Source organism: Chroicocephalus ridibundus, chromosome 18 (genome assembly GCF_963924245.1).
Source record: "Chroicocephalus ridibundus chromosome 18, bChrRid1.1, whole genome shotgun sequence".
Lineage (NCBI taxonomy): Eukaryota > Metazoa > Chordata > Aves > Charadriiformes > Laridae > Chroicocephalus > Chroicocephalus ridibundus.
In genome coordinates this window covers 9510618-9524373 of record NC_086301.1, presented here as the reverse complement: position 1 = coordinate 9524373, position 13756 = coordinate 9510618, and the positions used below count along the sequence as shown (strand labels likewise).

Sequence of the window (13756 nt, the reverse complement as noted above, 5' to 3'; positions counted from 1 at the left end):
CCTTCACCGGTTTCCATGTCCCCCCAGCCAATCTTCATGTCACTTCCCTTGTGCCCAGGGCACCCCACATCCCCTCACCCCTCCCCACCATCACCCCCAGTGTCCCCCAGCAGTCTTCCCTAACCCCCCCCCAGCATTCCCAGTGCCTCATCTCCCCCAGACCCCAAATCACGCCCCCGTGCCCACATCTCCTGCTCTGCCCCACATCACCCCGGGGCCACTCACATCCCCATACCACCACCTTCACCTTGTCCCCTCTCCTGGTCCCCACATCCCCACCACGGCTCTCCACGTCCCCTCCCTTGTCCCAGGGGCTCCCCACCTCCCCTTACCCATCGCCTAATGTCCCCCACCTGCTCCCCCTGGTCCCATCCCCTTAATCACCCCCACTGTGCCCCTCGCCCCAAGCCCCCCAGAAGGCGCGGCAGCGGGGGGCGCACCGAGGTCCTGGCACAACAGACACATGAAGCCGCGGCCAGGGGCGATGGCGGTGGCCCCGGGTGCTGCGGGCTGTGCCACCGAGGCGCTGGGCAGGACCTGCGGGCGAGAGGGGTGCCGGGGTTAGAGATCACCCGGGGGGGCCGGGAACACACCCCCTGGGTGTCCCGCACCCCCGCTTGGATTCATCCGGGGGCACATGTGTCCCCTTTTTCCCAAGGCCTGTCCCCCCAGAGCTCACCCCCCTCATCGTCCCATTCCCTCAGACCCCCCTCCCCGGGCCTGTCCCCCGCGGGGGCGGGAGGGAAGCGGCGCACGCGTACTGCGGGCGGGCAAGATGGCGGCGCCGGTTGCCGTGCAACGGGGCCGGGCCCGGCGCCGGGTCGGTCGGTCCGGGCCTGCGCCCGGCGAGTCCCTGCTGGAGCCGGGACTGGGACCGGCACCGGGGTCGGAGCCAGGGCCGGAGCCGGAGCCGGAGCCGGGGCCGGGGCCGGGAGCGGCGCTGACGCCTCTGTCCCCGCCCGCCCCCGCCGCACCCTGTGTCCGCACCCGCCTCGCCCCGCCCCCCTGGGAAAATCCCGGCGCCGGGCAGGGGCGAACCGTGTCCCCGGGAGGGGTGAATCCAGCCCGGGCAGGGGCAAATACAGCCCTGGGGGGTGGGGGAGGACAGGTTGTGCCCTGGGTGGGGTAGATCCTCCCGGGGAGGGTAGATCTTGCCCGGGGGCGCCGTGTGGGGTGTGAATCCGGGCCTGTGGGGCGGGCCCCGATGGGCCGGGCGGGGCTGGGCGAAGGCTTTTCCGTGCTCTCGTCGCCCGCGGGGAGGTGTCCTGCCCCACAGGGAAGTGTCCTGCGCCACAGCGAGGTGTCCTGCCCCGCGGCGAGGTGATCTCCTGTCCCACGGTGAGGTCTCCTTCCCCCCCCCCCCTCCTCCATTTCCCCCCAGCCCCATGGCGAGCTCGCCTGCCCCACAGCAAGCTCCCGACCCCACGGCAGGGACCCTGGGCATCCCACCCTGCGGGGGGCTCCTCTGCCCCATGGCAAAGTCTCACCCCCACGGCAAGCTTTTCCCACCCCGTGCCAAAGCCTCCTGCCCCCCCGTGAGCCCTATGGTGAGGTCTCCTGCCCCACCCAAGCGTCCCCATCTGCCCTGCAGCAGCCTGATCTGCCCCACGGCAAGCTTCTCCATCCTGTGGCGAGGTCTCACACCCCACCATGAGCCCCACAGCGAGGTCTTCTGCCCCACAGCGACCTGGTCTGCCCCACAGAAAGCTTTTCCACCCTGTGGCAAGGTCTCCCACCCCACCATAAGCCCCATGGCGATGTCTTCTGTCCTTCCCCCTCCCCTGCCTGATGAGCTCATCCACCCCACGGCAACTTCCGTCAGCCCCGTGGCACGCTTTTCCACCCTGTGGCAAAGTCTGTGAGCCACAACAAGCTGTTCTGCCCCACAGCAAGCTCATCTACACCCCGGGAAGGTCTCCTGCCCCACTGTGAAGTCTGCTGCCCCATGGAGGACCCTGTGATCCGCATACCCCCCTACCACTATGTCCATGTGCTGGACCTCAACAGCAATGTCACCCGTGTGGAGGTTGGGCCCCACACCTACATCAGGCAGGATCACGAGAGGTGGGTGCTATGGGGCAGGGGGGCGCCTATGAGTTGTGGGGGTCCGGTTCCCACCTCTGGCAGGACCACAAAGAGTGGATGCTATGGGCCAGGTGGGGATCTGTGGGAGGATGGGTCCTACCCCTTTGTCTGGTAGGACTACAAGACATGGGTGCTACGGGGCAGGGGGTGGATTTCCATGGCTATGGGGCAGTCTAGACTTATAGGTGTGTGGGGTCTCTGTGGGGGATGTTTGGGGGGCTGTGTAGGGTCATGAGGGGCTTGAGGGGATCCGTAGGACCGTTGGCGCCCTTTAGGGCTGTGGGGGATGCTGTGGGGCTCTTTAGGACTATGGGGACTCTATGGTCCCTGGGGAGCATTGGGGTTGTATAGGGCTGTGGGCAGTGTTTGGGGGCTCCGTAGGGCCATAGGGGCTCTATAGGGTCATGGGGAATCCATCATGCTGTAGAGGGCCAAAGGGGGGCTGTGGGGCTCTATAGGACTGGGAGACTTGGGCTCTATAGAGCTTTACAGAGCTTTGGAAGGTCGAGGGGCTGGTGGGCTCTGTAGGGCCCTGGGGGCTCTATAGGGCTGAGGGGACCAACGGGGGGGCTGCCGGCAGGGTGGTGTTCGCCCCCAGGCGCATGGTGATGGTGCCCCCCCGGCACTACTGCGTGGTGCTCAACCCCGTGGTGCGGGGCCCCACGGGGGCCGTGATGCTCGACGGAGCGGGGCAGGCCCGTCTGCGGCACGCCGACCTTGATATCCGCCTGGTCCAGGAGCCCTTCCCCCTATACCCAGGCGAGGAGATCAAGCAGGTACCTGTAGCCCCTATAGCAGCCCCAGGGCTCCCCACAGCTTCTGTAGCCCCGCCATGGTCCCCTGTAGGCTCCATAACCTCGCTGTAACTCACTGCTGTAGCCTTCCATGGCCCCCCATAGCCCCTGTAGCTCCATAATCTGTCGTCTTTCACAGCTCCTGTAGCCCATATACCTCCCAATTCCCCCCCCCAGCTCCTATAGTTGCCTCATCACCCCCCCATTGCTCCTATAGCCTCCCGCCATGGCCCCCTATAGCCCCCAGCATCTCATCCCTCTTCCTGCTCCGAACCCATGTACCTCTCCCCAGGTTGTCCCTGGAGCGTTCTCTGTTTCTCCATCCCCAGGCTGTCCCCCACACGCCCCGCAGCGAAAAACCTGTCTCCCAGTCCCCAGGGTTTCACCCCCCGTGTCCCCCACTGTCACCCCTGTGCCCCCTTACCCTCGCAACCCTGTCATGACCCCCATGTCCCCACATTCCCCATGGTGACCCCCCAGATGCATCCCCACGTCCCCTGCTGTGACTCCCCCGTGGCCCCCATGTCTCCCACCGTGCCGCTTGTGTCCTCAGAGTGTCCCCAGGGCATCTTCCAAAGTGCCCCATGCACCCTTTGTCCCCATGTCGGCCACACCTCTGCTGTGACACCTGTGTCCCCAGGGGATTCTCCCTCAACCCCGTGTCCGTGTGTCCCCAGGACATCACCCCACTGCAGATGGTGCTGGCTGACACTGCCCTGCGCCTGCGGGCCCTGCTTGACTTCACGGACGAGGACGGGAAGAAGTTCGTGGCAGGAGACGAGTGGCTCTTCGAGGGTCCCAGTGAGCACAGGGGGGATACTCCCTTTTGGGGACACCCTGGGGGACCCATGGGCTGATGGTGCCACCTTCCCACAGACACCTACATCCCCCGCAAGGAGGTGGAGGTGGCCGAGACTCTGCAGGCCACTGTCATTGGGCACAACCAGGCCATCCGCCTGCGAGCACGCAAGGAGTGCCTCGACCGCAATGGCACCCGCCGCGTCACAGGTAGCACCCGGTGACAGCCCGGTGGCCTCCTGGGTTCAGCCCTTGCTCAGTGGCCTTGGTGTCAGCTGGCGTGATATCACCCTGTACCATTGGTGCTACCCCTGGGCACCCATGGCACCCCTCTGTTGCCTGAAGGCACCCCTGGCGTACCCTGGGACACCCCACCCCATACCCCTGGGACCCTTTTCTCACCCTCCAACACCTCTCGTACCCCTCTGTCACCCTCCAGCACCCACGGGAGCTCCACGTCATCTAGCAGCACCCCTGGGGCTTCCAGCACCCCCATCCCATCTCCTGGGACCGCCAGCACCCCCTTCCTACCCCACAGCATTCCCAGGAGCCCTGTCCCATCCCTCAGTGCTCCTGGGATCCCCAACATTCCAAACCCACCCCCCATAAACCTCCTCCCACCCCACAGCATCCCTGGGATCCCCAGTGCTCCCATCCCACCCCCCCATAAGCCTCCATCCCACCCCACAGCACCCCCAGGATCCCTATGGGACCCCCCCCCACACATCCCTGGGATCCCCAGCTCACCCATCCCACCCCCCATAAACCCCATCCAGCCGTGCAGTGCCCTTGGGACCCTGTCTTATCCCCCAGCACCCACAGTACTCTCCAAACCACCAGAACCCCCAGGTCCCAGCACCCTTAGCATCCTCCCATCCCACCCTTCGGACCCCCTAGCACCCTCAGGGCTGCCATCCCACCTGTAGGACCCCTTGCCCCCAGCACCCCTAAGGACACTTGAGATCCGTAGGACCCTCAGCACCCCAGGACCTCTGTGGCACCCTGTGCTGCCTGTTCCCCAGCACCCTCATGACCCACATCCCACCCCAGAACCCCTGGGATTCCCAGTCCCCTGCCTCCCCAAGCCCCTTAGTGTCCTCAGCTCCCCCAGCACCCGTCACCCTGCTCCCAGGTGAGGAGTGGCTGGTGAAGCAGGTGGGTGCCTACCTGCCCGGTGTCTACGAGGAAGTAGTGGACGTTGTGGATGCCTACATCCTCACCGACAAGGTACTGGGCATCCTAGCCCTCGCCTCCTGTGTGCCCACAGGTGATGAGGCCCCTTTGGGCTGGGTTTGGGGGTCCTGTGCACCCATGGGTGACAGGAGCCCTCCAGGATGCGTGAAGGGTCCCATCACCCCCTGATCCACCATGACCCTGACCCCTTGTGCCCATGGGTGAAAAGGACCCTCCAGTGGGACCTGGGGATCCCTCCAAGCCATTGTGTTCCCGTGGCCCCTGTGCCCATGAGTGATGAGGATTCTCCAGGACGTCCCATCCCCTTCACCCATGGTGTCCCTGTTCTTCCTGCCTCAGTGGATGACGAAAAGCCTCCAGTCCCCCTGCAGCCCACCATGACCCCTTTGCTGCCGCACCCGTGGGTGATGAAGACCCCCTGGGATAGGTTTGGGGGTCCTGTGCCCCCTGCACCTGCAGGGGATAAGGACACCCAGGATGGGCATATGAGTTCTGCTGCACTCATGGGTGACAAGGACCCTCCAGGGGGTTGTGCTCCCTCCACCCACCCCATCTCTGTCCCCCTGCATGCACAGGTGATGAGGTCCCTCAGGAGTAGGTTTGGGGGTCCCATCACCCCGTCTCCCTGTGCCTATGGGTGACAAGGCCAGTTGGGGCGACCTTTGGGTGTCCCATCACCCACCATCTCCCCCTGTGTCCCCTCCCTGCAGAAAGCCCTACACCTGCGGGCAACGCGGACCTTTGAGGATGAGGAGGGTCGGGTGCGGCGCACTGGGGAGGAGTGGCTGGTGACCCAGGCGGAGAGCGAGGCCTACATCCCGGAGGTGTTCGAGGAGGTGGTGGCGGAGGTGGCGGTGACAACGCTGGGCCCCCGGCAGTACTGTGTGGTGCTCGACCCCGTGGGGCCCAATGGGCAGCCCCAGCTGGGCCAGCAGCTTGTTGTCAAGGTGGGCACACAAGGGTGGCCCCTGGGGACCTGCAGCTGGTCCCAAGGGACCTAATGTAGGGTCCCATAGGTATCAAAGGTGGTCCCGAGGGACCTTAAGATATACGATGTACCACTACTGTGTCACCGGGGAACCCTAAGGTGCCCCAAGGTACCCAAATGTGGCTCCCAGGACCTGAGAGTGGCCCTAAGGGACACCTGGGTGGCTCTGATGGAACCTTCTCTATGCATAGGTGTCCTCAAAAGTCTCAAAGGTGGCTCCAAGGGACTCCAGTGTACCCCTGAGGTGTCCCTAAAAGTTCATAGGGTATCCCTGAGGGATCCTAATGTACCCTTGAGGGCCCCAGTGACCACAGGTGGCGCTGATGTACCCAAACACATCCCCAAAGGTCGCAAATGTGGTCTTAAGGTACCCTAAAACACCTATGTGAGCCCTGATGTCTTGCTGAGGGACCCTAAGCTTCCATAGGAACCCATGGGTGGACACCAAGAACCAGAAGACTCTGGCCCTGACATACCCCCAAAGGTCTTGAAGGTGGTCCACAGGGACCCTAAGATATCCCTGAGGGACTGTAATGCACTCATGTCCCTGCCCTGTGTCCTGCCATGACCTGATGTCCTTCTCCCCTGTGCCACTGTGTGCCCATGCTCTTACTTCATGTTCCACTGTGTCCGCATGTCCCCATGGGTTTGCCACATCTCTGTCCTGCTGGTGACATGTCCCTGTGTCCCCAGGGGGAGAAGTCCTTCTTTCTGCAGCCGGGCGAACGGCTCCAGGCTGGCATCCAGGATGTCTACGTGCTCTCTGAGGATGAGGGGCTGCTGCTCCAAGCGCTGCAGACCATCAAGGACACCAATGAGGTGGCCCAGGGGACACTTGGGGTTTCAGGATCCCCTGGGAGAAACTAGGGGGGGAGGCCCAGTGAGCCTGGGATGACTGGGGCAACCAGAAGTGGTTGGGGGACAATGGGGACGATGGGAGGGGGATGGGACCCACGAGTGATTGGGGGTCACTGGGGACAGTTAGGGCACCTGGGGACAGTTGGGGTACATGAAGGACTCCTGGAGGATTATGGAGGCCCCAGAGGACACCTGTGGGGACTCCTGTCCTCATCCCTGTGTCCCCAAGCCAGGTGGGTAGCAGAGGGACACGGAGGGAGTCCCTCCCGCACAGGGAGGGTGTCCCTGTCACCATGTCTTCAGGCCAGCGGGTGGCAGAGGGCCATGGGGGAATGTCTGTGTCCCTGTGTCCCCATCCAGGGGGTGGCGGGGTCTCTGCATCCCCAGGCTGGTCACTGATGCTATCCCTGCGTTCTCAGGAGGGGAAGGAGGTGACACGGCGGGCAGGTGACCGCTGGCTGGCCCGGGGGCCCCTCGAGTACGTGCCACCGGCTGAGGTGACCGTGCTGGAGCGCCGCCGGGCCGTGGCCCTTGCTGACAATGAGGGCATCTACGTGCGCGACATCCGCACTGGCAAGGTGCCCACCCCGGCTCCCTGTAGGTCCCCTGCAGCTCCTTGTAGCCCCCTATAGCCCCCCGCTGGCCTTTGTGGCTTCCTGTAGCTCCTTTACAGCCACCTTGGTGGCTCCCCGTAGCCCTGTTCCTGCTCCCTGCAGCTCCCCCGCAGTTCCCTAGAGCTCCCCAGAGACTCATGGAGCTCCCCACGGTCCTCTGCAGCTCTCTATAGACCACCTATAGCTCCTCGTAGCCCCCCATCATCCTCCATAGCCCCCCTACAGCTCCTCCACAGCCCCCCATAGACCCCGGGAGCTCCCCCCTAACCCCTAGAGCTGCCGAACCCCACTGTAGCCCCTTGTAGCTTCCCGTAAGCCACATAGCCCCCCATGGGGCCCCATAATTCCCCATAACCCCTACAGCCCACCATAACCATGCAACCCCCCTTAGCCCCCCATACCTTTCCCCATGTCCCCAGTTCCCATGCCAGTATTCCACGTCCCCGCCAGTGCTCCCCATACCCCGTCCCAGTGCTCCCAGCCCACTCCCAGTGCTCTCAGTAACTGTATACCCCATCCCAGTATCCACTCGCTGCCTCCCACCACTCCCAGTATTCCATGTATGCCATCCCAGTGCCCCCAAACACAGTCCCAGTCTCCCAGCCTCCTTCTCAGTGCCCCCAGATGCCCCCCCCCCCTTCATCCCAGTCTTCCCAGTACCCCATATACCTGCTCCCAGTGCCTCCAAACCCCATCCCAATGTGCCCCCAGTACCCCTCCACCACATCCCAGTGCTGCTGGTATCCCTTATACCTTCTCCCAGTGCCTCCACACACTCTCCATAACCCCCCCCAGTATCCCCCACACCCCTTCCTGGTACTCCTGAACCCCATCCAAGTGCTCCTGTTGCCCTCCAAGCCACCCAGACACCCCCTTCCAGTGCTTCCAAGCCCTCCAGCTGCTGTCAGAGCCCAGCAGCACCCTGAGGTGGCTCTGGCTGCAGGTGCGGGTGGTGATGGGCCAGACCTACATGCTGACGGAGTCTGAGGAGCTGTGGGAGAAGGAGCTGCCCCCCGGGGTGGAGGCGCTGCTGGCCGCAGCCCGTGGAGACATCCGCGGCATGGACATCGGTGTCCAGTCTTTCTCCATCCTGGACGCTGGGGTCCCCCAACGTGACTGCACCCGCGCTATCACCTACCAGGTGCCCCACAATGCCGCCGTGCAGGTCTACGACTACCGGGAGCGGCGGGCACGGTGAGCACCCGTGGTTCTGGGCGCGGGGGAGAAGGGACGTGGCAGGGCATGGAGGACATAGTGGATGTACGGGAGGTGTGGATGTGGGAGGATGTGGGGATGGAGGGGACACTGAGGAGGGTGCTGGGCACCAGGGTGCAGGTGATGTTGCTGTGACCCCTGTGCCATCGTGTGTCCTTGGCGTGTGACCAGTGTCTTTGGCATGTCTGTGGCCGGCTGATGCTGGGCCCAGCGCTGGCGGTGCTGGGCCCCGGGGAGCAGCTGACGGTGTGGGGACTGGTGCTTCCTTGGCATGTGACCCATGTCCTTCACGTGTTTTTGGCATGTTGCAGAGTGGTGCTGGGTGTAGAGTTGGTCGTGTAGGGCCCTGGGAAGCAAGTGACAGTGCAGGGACTCTTGTGTCACGGTATATCCTTGGCTTCAGTACAAGTCACACTGGGGATCCCAGGCTCCAGAGACCAGGGGGAGAGTCTGGAGCAAAGAAGATGGGACGCAACTATGAGTGTTGAAGGAGCTGGCTGATGTCATTAAGAGGACACTCGATAATCTTTGATTAATCATGGCAACTGGGACAAGTGTCCGAAGATGGGAAAGGTCACCCTCATCTTCCAGAAGGGCAAGAAGGAGGACCCAGGGAACTACAGGCCGCTCAGCCTCGCCTCGATCCCTGGGAAGGTGATGGAGCAGCTCATCCTAGAAACCATTTCCAGGCATGTGAAGGACAAGATCATCAGGAGCTGTCAGCGTGAATTCACCAAGGGCAAGTCATGTTTGACCAATCTGATGAACATCTCTGATGAAATGCCTGGGTCTGTAGATGGAGAGCGGTGGCTATTGTCTACTCAGACTTCAGGAAGTCCTTTGACACTGTCTCCCACAAGATCTTCATAGAGAAGCTGATGAAGTTTGGGCTGGATGAGCAGCGAGGGGCACTGAAAACTGTCTGAATGGCCAGGCCCAGAGCGTGGTGATCAGTGGCACGAGCTCTAGTTGGAGGACAGTAGCTAGTGGTGTACCCCAGGGGTGAATACTGGGTCCAGTCCTGTTTAACACCTTCATTACTGAGCTGGACGATGGGGCAGAGGGTACCCTCAGCAAGTTTGCAGAGGACACCTGAGACACCAGAGTCAGGCAGCCATCCTGAGGGACCTCAACAGGCTGGAGAAACGGGCTGACAGGAACCTCATGAAGACCAACAAGTGGAAGTGCAAAGTCCTGCCCCTGGGGAGGGACAACCCCGTGCACCGGTATATGCTGGGGGCTGAATGGCTGGAAAGCACCTCGGCAGAAAAGGACCTGGGGTCCTGATGGACACCAAGCTGGTGGCAAAGGTGGCAAATGGTGTCCTGGGCTGCGTTAGGGGTGTTCCCAGGAGGTGGGGGACCTCATCCTTCCCCTCAGCACTGGTGAGGCCCCACCTGGAGTGCTGTGTCCAGTGCTGGGCTCCCCAGTACAAGACAGACACGGACACACCAAAGAAAGCTCACAAAGATGAAGGGACTGGAGCATCTCTTCTACAAGGAAAGGCTGAGAGAGCTGGGACTCTTCAGCCTGGAGAAGAGAAGGCTCTGGGGGATCTTATCAATGTATATAAATACCTGACGTTCGGGTGCAGAGAGGACAGTGACAGGACCAGAGGCAACAGGCACAAACTGGAGGTTCCCTCTAAACACCAGGAAACACTTTCACTGTGAGGGGGACCGAGCACCGGCACAGGTTGCCCACGGAAGTGGTGGAATCTCCATCCTTGGAGATATTTGCAACCCTGACTAGATGCGGTCCTGAGCAGCCAGCTCCAGGTGGCCCTGCTTGACCAGGGAGGTTGGACAAGATGGTCTTCAGAGGTCCCTCCCCACCTCACCCATACTGTGCTGCTGCAATACGTCCTTGGCCTGTCTTTGTCTTGTGAGCTTCGTCCTTGGCACATGTCCGTTGCTATGTCACAAGGTGGTGTTGGGCACCCACATGTCACAGCATGTCCTTGGCCCGGCAGGGTGGCTCAGAGCCACCGCGGAGCAGGTGATGGTGCTGGGCCCAGCATGTGGTGGCTTGTCCTTGGCCTCCTCGTGGTCCCCTCCTGTGCAGGGTGGTGCCCCCGACATGTCACCCATGCCCTTGACACGCTCTCGTCCTGTCACAGGGTGGTGCTGGGCCCCGAGCTGGTGGTGCTGGGCCCCGGGGAGCAGCTGACAGTCCTGTCCCTCTCAGCGGGGCGCCCCAAGCGTCCCCACGCCCGCCGCAGCCTCTGCCTCCGCCTGGGGCCCGACTTCTGCACTGACATCGTCACCATCGAGACGGCCGACCACGCCCGCCTCCAGCTCCAGCTGGCCTACAACTGGTGGGCGGGGCTCGGGGGCGAGGCTTGGGGTGGGAGGGGCAGGGCTAGGGCAAGGGGCGGAAACAGATTTGGGGCGGGGCAGGACTGGGCTGTGGGGACAGTGGTCAAACTGGGGGTGTGGCCTGGGTCTTGGGGCGTGGTCAGACATTGTGGGTGGGGCTAGAGGGAGGGGGTGTGGCTTGGGCATTTGGGGCGTGGTCTGTGTGGGTGGGGCTACTCAAGGGGGCATGGTCTGGGTCTTTGGGGCGTGGTCATGCACTGTGGCCGGGCTATGCAAGGGGGGTGTGGTCTTGGTGACGTGGTCATGCAGCATGGGCAGGGCTACTCAAGTGGGTGTGGCCTGGGCATTGGGGGCGTGGTCAGTGTGGGTGGGGCTAGATGGAAGGTGTGCCCTCAGTGTTGGGGGTGTGGTCATGCAGTGTGGGAGGGGCTAGGCAAGGGGGTGTGGCCTGGGCATTCAGGGCGTGGTCATTGTGGGTGGGGCTATGGTCTCAGTGCTGAGGGCATGGTCAGGCACTATGGGTGGGGCTAGGTGCAGGCGTGGTCAGACAGCGTGTGTGGGGCATCTAGGGAGAGGGCGTGGTTGGCAGCCAGGGGGTGGGGCTTAACAGCCAGGCAGAGCCAGGTGACCAATGGCCTTGGGGTGGGCGTGGCCCCAGGATGGGGCGAGGTTATGGCAGTGGGCAGGGCCAGGGTGGGTGAGGCCTGTGGTGGGCAGGGCCTGAGGGTGGATCATTCTTCCCCCTCCGCAGGCACTTCGAGGTGCCCAAGGACCCCAAGGAGCTGGGGCGCCTCTTCAGCGTCCCCGACTTCGTGGGCGACGCCTGCAAGTCCCTGGCCTCCCGCGTGCGTGGCGCCGTGGCGGCCGTCACCTTCGACGACTTCCACAAGGTCTCCTCGGCTGCGCCCCCAGCGCAGCCCCTCCCTTGCGCACAACCACCCCCACTTCCACCCGCCTCACCCACGTCCTTGTGCCCCCCCTCCATGTCACCCTGGGTCTCCCTCGGTCCCTGATGTCCCCCTGATGTCCCCAAGTGTCTTGCGTATCCCTCATCTCCCAGCAACTCAAGGAGGCTGATCTGCTCAGCCTTGTTTGGCTTTGAGGAAGCCCCACATGTTCCCCATATCCCCCCATGTCCCCAGTATCTCAACCTCCTCAATGTCCCCAGGGGACCCCGATGTCCCCAAGTGTCTCATGTATCTCTGCTGTCCCCAGAACTCCAATCGTCTCATCTGCTCGGCCGTGTTTGGCTTTGATGAGGGCGGGCGGCTGCGGGAGCAGCTCCGCTTTGCCCCCAACGGGCTGGTGGTGACGAGTGTCGACATCCAGAGTGTGGAGCCTGTGGACCAGCGCACCCGCGACGCCCTGCAGCGCAGTGTCCAGCTGGCCATCGAGATCGCCACCAATTCCCAGGAGGCCGCAGCCAGGTCCCCATGTCCCCCCCATGTCACCTCATGTCCCCCCCGGGTCACCTCACGTCCCACCAGGTTCCTCCTGTGTCCCCCTGTGTCCCCCCAGCCCACCTTCCAGCTGGAGATCATCAGCACTAACTCCCAGGAGGCCACTGCTAGGTCTCGGTGTCCTTTGCATCCCCAAGTGTCCCCCCCCATGTCCCTTAAGCCCCACCATCTCCTCCAATGCTCTCCCCATATTGCCGCATCGCCTGTGTCCCTCCATGTGATCCCCCATGTCCCTAAATGTCCCCTACACCCATGTCCCCCATACCAACCATGTCCCCCTACACCCCTACATCCCCATGTCCTCCACCCGACCAGCTTCCCCGCCATGTCCCCCCATGTCCCCCGCGCCCCCTGACCCCTCGCTTCCTGTCCCCAGGCACGAGGCGGAGCGGCTGGCGCAGGAGGCCCGGGGACGCCTGGAGCGGCAGCGGCTGCTGGACCAGGCGGAGGCCGAGCGGGCGCGCAGGGAGCTGCTGGAGCTGGAGGCCCTCAGGTCGGCCATCTTCCCGGCGGGCGAGGGGGTGCGGGGCGGGGGTTCTGCGGCGGGCTGGGGGTGTGACTGCCCTTCCCTCTCTCCTCCCTTCTCCCCAGCGCGGCTGTGGAGAGCGCGGGGGCGGCGCGGGCGGAGGCGCAGGCCCGGGCGGAGGCCGCCCGCATTGAGGGGGAAGCGGCCATCCAGCAGGCCAAGCTGAAGGCGGAGGCCATCGCCATCGAGACGGTGCGGGGGAAGGGGGGGGCGGCCGGGACCTGCCCGGGGAGGTGCCCTGCGGGGCCCGGGGGCAGAGCTGTGGGGTGGGGGCGTGTCCCTGCCGTGTCCCACCCAATGGAGGTGGAGCCGGGGGCGTGTCCCGATGGTTCCCCGCCCCCAGGAGGCGGAGCTGTCGCGGCAGGAGCGGCTGCAGGCGCAGGAGGTGCGGGCGCAGCGGGCGCGGGGGGAGGCGGAGGCGGCGCGGGCCCAGGCGCTGGCGGACGTGGAGGCCTCGCGGGTGCGGGAGGTGGCAGCCGCCCTGGGGCCCGAAACCATCCGAGACATCGCCCGGGCCGGGCCCGAGCTCCAGGTGAGGGGTGGGGGGCATGGGGAGGGGGGGTGTGTCTGCAGGGTGGGAGGGGCTTTGCTGGGCATGGCACTTCCCGGGGGGCGGAGTCTCCGTGGGCGGGGTTTGGGGGCGTGGCCTGACGGGAGGTGTGTGTGTTGTTCCCCCCCACCAAGGTGAAGCTGCTGCAGGGCCTGGGGCTGCAGTCCACCCTCATCACCGACGGCAACGCCCCCCTCAACCTCTTCACCACCGCCCGGGGGCTGCTGGGGCTGGCCCCGCCCCCGGAGAGCTCCGCCCCCCAGGGCCCCGCCCTCTGAGCACCCAGGTCGCCGGGCTGCCACCCCCCACCCACCCCCGGACCGTCCGGAGCAGCCCAATAAAGGGAGCAGTTGGCA

The 13756-nt window shown here is 64.2% G+C and overlaps 1 protein-coding gene across 1 annotated transcript; it reads left to right on the top strand.

Moving 5' to 3' along the window:
* The first annotated feature begins 771 nt into the window (after window positions 1–771).
* Window positions 772–13756, top strand: MVP (major vault protein). Its single transcript, XM_063355386.1, is given in 18 exon segments — window positions 772–1309; window positions 1311–1338; window positions 1890–2064; window positions 2666–2861; window positions 3557–3680; window positions 3756–3887; window positions 4810–4904; window positions 5582–5818; window positions 6553–6678; window positions 7137–7295; window positions 8275–8525; window positions 10666–10863; window positions 11616–11754; window positions 12080–12291; window positions 12701–12817; window positions 12916–13042; window positions 13194–13382; window positions 13535–13756. Coding segments are annotated over 18 exon segments (2754 nt in total). The 5' UTR covers window positions 772–1204; the 3' UTR covers window positions 13679–13756.